This window comes from Bidens hawaiensis, unplaced genomic scaffold, assembly GCF_021521415.1.
Source record: "Bidens hawaiensis isolate Kalapana, Puna unplaced genomic scaffold, B.hawaiensis_p1.1 tig00068915_1, whole genome shotgun sequence".
In the NCBI taxonomy this organism is placed as follows: domain Eukaryota; kingdom Viridiplantae; phylum Streptophyta; class Magnoliopsida; order Asterales; family Asteraceae; genus Bidens; species Bidens hawaiensis.
In genome coordinates, this window is record NW_027502163.1 from 49926 (window position 1) to 55925 (window position 6000).

Genomic DNA, 6000 nt, shown 5'->3' on the forward strand with positions numbered 1-6000 from the left:
AACTATTTAGTTTTATTTCTGTCAACTAACTTTTTTAGTAACAATTAATGTATAGCTAGTATGCATATTTATATTTATATAATTTTATTGATTATTATGTCTTTATTTGATTTTATTCAATTGAGTTAATCTAATATCATTAAATATCAAAGGGTTAGACAATTTGCAATAGTTACCCCGCTACATGCACAAAGGGTGACTTGGCACTGCCACGTTGGCTTTTCATGACGTGGAAGGTGATGGAGTGTGGGGACTTTCGCCATAGAATGAAGAAAACACATCAAGATGCTGAAGGAGAGGTTGTGAAAACGTTAATCTTGAATTTTGAAGATAAAGATCAAACATGTTGTAGATAATTCTTGGTGAATTATTTATTAAGTATTTTATAATTAAAGTAGAGATAATTATTAGTTTTAACTAATAAGGTTTATCTAGGAGTTTATTTGTTTATTAAAATAGAGTTTGTGTTGGGCTAGGATTAGAATGAGTTTAGTATAAATAAATGGTTAGTGGTATTGTAATTTGTGTGCTTGGTTTTATAATATTAAAAAGAGGCTGAACAAGTTGTTCAATCTCGTGTTTGTGTATTCGATCAAGGGCCTGATTTCCAACAATTGGTATCAAAGCTTGGTGTTGGCGGTTTTGAGAGTCGTTTTTCGAAAAGGGAAGCAACCCCTCGCGGGGTTGCAATGGCGGTGAAACCGGAAGTAGTGATTTCCGGCTGTAAAGAAGTCAATAGGAATTAATTTTCGTGGAGGTCCAAAGTTTGTGGAAAAAGTCAACAGGAAGTTTTTAATACTTTTGGATAGGGTACAACAGTTGTGTTGGCGAGGTGTTGAAGACTTGATGGTATAGGCATCTTTCATGTTCAGTGTTTGAAAAACTTCTTAGTCGTGAATAAAAAACAACGGGTGTCACTTATTCTGGCAGGTAACATACCAACGTGCTTGGTTGCGGTGGAAACATGATCAGCAGGGGCTGAAGGGGTTTTGTTTAGCAACCAAGAAGACATATAGCGGTGGCTTGTTGTGTTGGCGATCGATAGCCATAGGTGCAGATCGATCAGAGGAGGTTTAATTGTTGGGTTCAATATGGTTTTTTTTATCGTTTTTTATTGTCGGACACTCTTTCTAGCCAAAGAGGAAAATCGTAGCGAGGAGTTCGATTTTTATGGTGGAAAAACCAACTGGCGTGTCGCGGAAGAAACGAAAGAGCGAGGAGCTAAGGAATTCGTTTGACGACCGAAAAGGCGGAATAGTGGGGTGTTATTGTCTTTGTTGGTGGTTGATATTAGTGTGTGCATATCAAGGAAGAGTGTGACAGGGTGGTAAAATTACGATCAAATAAGGGTTGAATCTATTAGTAGAGATTTGCGGGTAGGCAGGCGGAAGAAGATTCGTCAAAGTGGAGGCTTTGAAACTTGTCATGTCTAGCAAAGGAAGAAGAAAATGGTAAAAGTAGCAAGCTTGTTTTTTCTTTGTTCGGTGGTCAAGAACGGTGTAGTTCTAGGACAGAAAAGAGGGATTGGATTTGTCGATCATGGTATGGATGTCAAGAAACGGGTTCAATTCAAAATTAATGGGGAGAATGAAGACATTAATCTTGAATTTTGGAGATAAAGATCAAACGTGTTGTAGATAATTCTTGGTGAATTATTTATTAATTAAAGTAGAGATAATTATTAGTTTTAACTAATAAGGTTTATCTAGGAGTTTATTTGTTTATTAAAATAGAGTTTGTGTTGGGCTAGGATTAGAATGAGTTTAGTATAAATAGATGGTTAGAGGTATTGTAATTTGTGTGCTTGGTTTTATAATATTAAAACGTCTGAACAAGTTTTTCAATCTCATGTTTGTGTGTTCGATCAAGGGCCTGATTTCCAACAGGTTGTTGATGCGAGACATAATCTGATGTCGAGGGTGTTGGGGATGTGGAAACTCCACCAACCTAGTGCAGTGTGTGTGCTATGTAGACCAACCGTATCTTATGCCTTTGTTTTTATGAGTGGTGAGGTTCAAGTCCTTTGGTTGTAAAGAAATGTCATTTATATATTCTAAAAATAATATAGAAATGAAAAAAAAACATATTAACTTTAATTTTATTTGAGAACGACAAACTAACTTATTCTTATTCCTAGATGCATGCACTCCTATAAACCACTTAATTAGTAATTAAGGGTAAAGTTATAATAACAATAAAAGTTTTATGGTATAATGTTAGTCCCAGATTTAGTTATATTTTATTTTTTATATGTTTCTTGTTCTTCCTTGCATTAACACAACATGTTCTTTTAGGATAAAAACCTAAAAGGATCTTAGAATTGAGAAGTTAAGCAATAAACTGAAGACATGTCATCGGATACTGTATTATCTTTTATCCCTTTTACATGTGCTATTTACCATTTTATTTCTTTTTATAGTTAGACATTCTGATCAATCAAGTGAACATAATGATCTACTTGACTTAACACAATAACTAGCGACTTGTCTCTAACGTGTAGCCATGTTGATTTTCTTGATAGTGGATTCAAGAAGGTACCTGGATTCAATTCTCAACTTTATTAACAAGAACCTCACTTAAGAGACCAAATTATTGAGTTACTATATTTTTCTTGTCATAAGCCTTGGTGGCTCGGTTTGGGGTTGCTTAGGGATGAGCAATAACCGATTATCCAAATCGAACCAAATTCAAATCACATATTCAAGTGAAGGTGAAACTTCCCGAATTAACCGACAAAACCATACCAAAATAACCGATATTCAGTTTAGTTTTGGTTTTCAAAAGCAAGAGTTTATGGTTCGATTTCAGTTATACTTGTTCCATCCTACTGAACCGAATTTCAGATCTGGTTCCATCCATGAACCGCAATGAACTGAACCAGATTATGCGTTGTATAACCTTTTTCTAATGTTAAGTAGTTATAAGTCTATAACAAATCGTAAAATCCAAAAAATTTAGACTAAAACGTGTAACAATAGATTAACTGGTTAACAAAAAATTCTAGTTTAAAATTCATTATTTAGGAGCATTGTTTCTTTAGACAAACAATTCAAGCTCAAATATAAAAGCGATTAACTCAACCAAAACCAAACCGAACATATACATTATACTCAAAGGCAAAAAACAAAAACGGCCAAATTCCAATTTAGTATCATTTGAGCCAAAACTGACCCTTACACATATTAACATATTAATTATTTTTTCAGGTCAAATTTTAACTAAATTACTATAAAAGTAGTGATTACATCGAAACAGGTAACAATCAGGCAACAAGCTACATCGCTATTAATTTTTGAATTGCAAACTCAATCTTTTAAAACTACATTTGTTGAACTTGAAGTAATAAATCATAACATTTCTATACATGACCTGTAGAACTCGAGCAACTAACTTCATAACATATTATTAAATTCTTTTGAACTTGTTAGTTATTTATTGAAGTCACATGAAAAAGTTAAAATAAACAGAAAGTGTATGGGTGGGGTATGGTGGGGGTGGCACAGCAGAGTAGTGGCTCGCTCGGTCTTCATGTTCTGGTTGGTACTAGTTTTCCTTCCTTAATAAATTCGCACCTCCATTTTGAAACTTTCATACACACACACACCAACTTCTCAATCAATTCTTAAAACTCTCCTCTTCCATTATCAATCACAACAAATTCAAAAAAAATATGAAAACTTCTCACGATTTTGTTGACGGTATTAAAGCCGAGAAGGCGAATGCGCTAGCGCGATACCGTATGTTCTCCAACATCACCAAATTGTTTCAGTTAATAGAACTATTCGTTGCGGTCACGTTGATTTCTTGGTCTTCGACTCAATTACCTCTCGTTATCAAATTCTCTAGCGAGTATGTACTCGCATACTCGTCTTACTTCACCAACCAACACGTCGTGTTTGTACTTGGAAATGTAATTGTCGTTGTTTGTTACATGCTTTCTCGAGATCCAGATTCCAGTAAGATAGTACTGGAATCTGGATCTCAGAACGACGTCGTTAAGTACATTTCAAATGACTTAATGACGTCCTGTCATAAACCTGTTATTGGTAATGAGGAAAAGGAAATTAAGAGATTTCAGAGGACGAAATCGGATAAATTGAATAGGAGGATGCCGGTTAAGGAGTTAAGGCGGTCGGTGACGGAGATGAGGAGGAGCGAGGATTCGATGAAGGCGGTGGAGAATTTGAGTAACGAAGAGTTTCGGATTGCGGTTGAGACGTTTATTAAGAAGCAGCAGAGGTTGCTGAAGGAGCAGAGTATGGATGAAGAAGATAGTTAAGTTTGAAATGGATATAGTAATGAAAGTTTTAGCAGTAATTCCTACTACCACATTGTTGAAAATGCAATTTGACTGTTGTTATATAAGTCATGCATTTTTTTTATAAAATTTGAATAGAAATTTAAAGAATATTGTATAAGTAATTTGATGTTTACGGGTATTTCGTAAATCGGTATTAGGGAATTGGTGTCACTCGAATGTAAGATATATCATATATGAATGACACATGAAAACGAGTATCTTGTGTTACATAAGAAATCTATGTAATATAAATTATTCGCTCTGAATTAGTATCGTCGAATGTTATATTATATAATTAGATGATATTAGGTACATATAAAATTAAAATTCAAAATTTATCCTTCTTATTAAAATCTTATAAACATCATGCAATAAAATTTTATAAACATCATTCAAGATAACCAAACCAATACATTAAATGTAAGCGTAAGCAGAAGTAATGAGTTATAACCTATGAATTCAAAAAATTACAACCACCAAGACATGGAACTAAATATCATAGTATTCATTGTTTTCATATGTTTGAAAACTTATTTGTTTGTATATTTATGAGACAGATTCATTTATACTCCAAAAATTATATTTACTAAGAATGTTTTATATACTTTAATTTTAGAGAAAATTCCCAAAATAACCAATTAATAGAATGTGGTTCCAAGTTTGTCCTCCCAAATTCAAGTTTTCAATTTTGTCCATTTGGTATCTCGTCGCCGGCGACATGTTAGTGAACATCGACGATGTGTTAACATAACATAGGGTTGACAATGCGTTATGTTGCTAACATAGGGTAGCGGCGATGCGTTAATGTTTAAAGCAAGGGTTCCACGATGCGTTAGATGATAACGCATCGCTGCTACCCTATGTTAGCAACATAAACGTATCTCATCGCCGGCGACATGTTAGCGAACACCGACGATGTGTTAACATAACATGGGGTAGACGATGCGTTTATGTTGCTAACATAGGGTAGCAGCGATGTGTTATCAACTAACGCATCGCTGCTACCCTACGTTAGCAACATAACGCGTCGTCAACACAGATTCCGGCCACGTGTCGTTATCCTATTTGTTTCAGTAACGCATCGTCGGTGTTCGCTATCATGTCGTCGACGACAAGATACCAAAGGGACAAAGTTGGAAACTTGAATTAGTGGGGATAATCTTGAAAACATAATTTCTAAATGGGCTATTATGGGAATTTTCCCTTAATTTTAACCTTTACCAATTTTATTAAATACAAATTATAATATAACTATTATACCTTTGTTTCATGAAAAAAAAACTAACTCACGTAGTCACTATTTTTACTCTTAGATCTTCATCTTTGTTGATCGTGTGACTCGAACCCACACAATCTAATTTGCCTTATTAAATACGCATAGTATTTTATAAAATTGAAATATATATGAAATTATATATTTTAGTCTTTTTAATAATTATAATTCACACTCTATCTAACTCGACTTCTACTTCTAAAATAAGTTTTTATTTCTATGATGATGAGCCTTAAACCCTTTAGTTAATAATTTTATAAATATCACATCTTACATTATATTTAATTAACGTTGTTTCCCCCATTTTGTTTCTTATTAGTAGTTAACATGTACGCTTGCCCTTTTGATTTTCTCTCATTTGCCATCTCAATATTATTTTAACAAATAAACAAATGTCTTTTGATGCCATTATCCATTTGCACTTGAG

General features: G+C 33.9%; 1 protein-coding gene across 1 annotated transcript; it reads left to right on the top strand.

The window, feature by feature from the left end:
* Window positions 1-3670: 3670 nt before the first annotated feature.
* LOC143605299 (uncharacterized) lies at window positions 3671-4279 on the top strand. The gene has a single exon (XM_077081461.1). It carries the CDS (start codon window positions 3671-3673, stop codon window positions 4277-4279), a length of 609 nt encoding a protein of 202 aa, XP_076937576.1.
* The last annotated feature ends 1721 nt before the right edge of the window (window positions 4280-6000 follow it).

Bases quoted from the DNA above. Each gene is read 5' to 3' on its own strand.
- LOC143605299 (XM_077081461.1), top strand. From the start codon at position 3,671: ATGAAAACTTCTCACGATTTTGTTGACGGTATTAAAGCCGAGAAGGCG.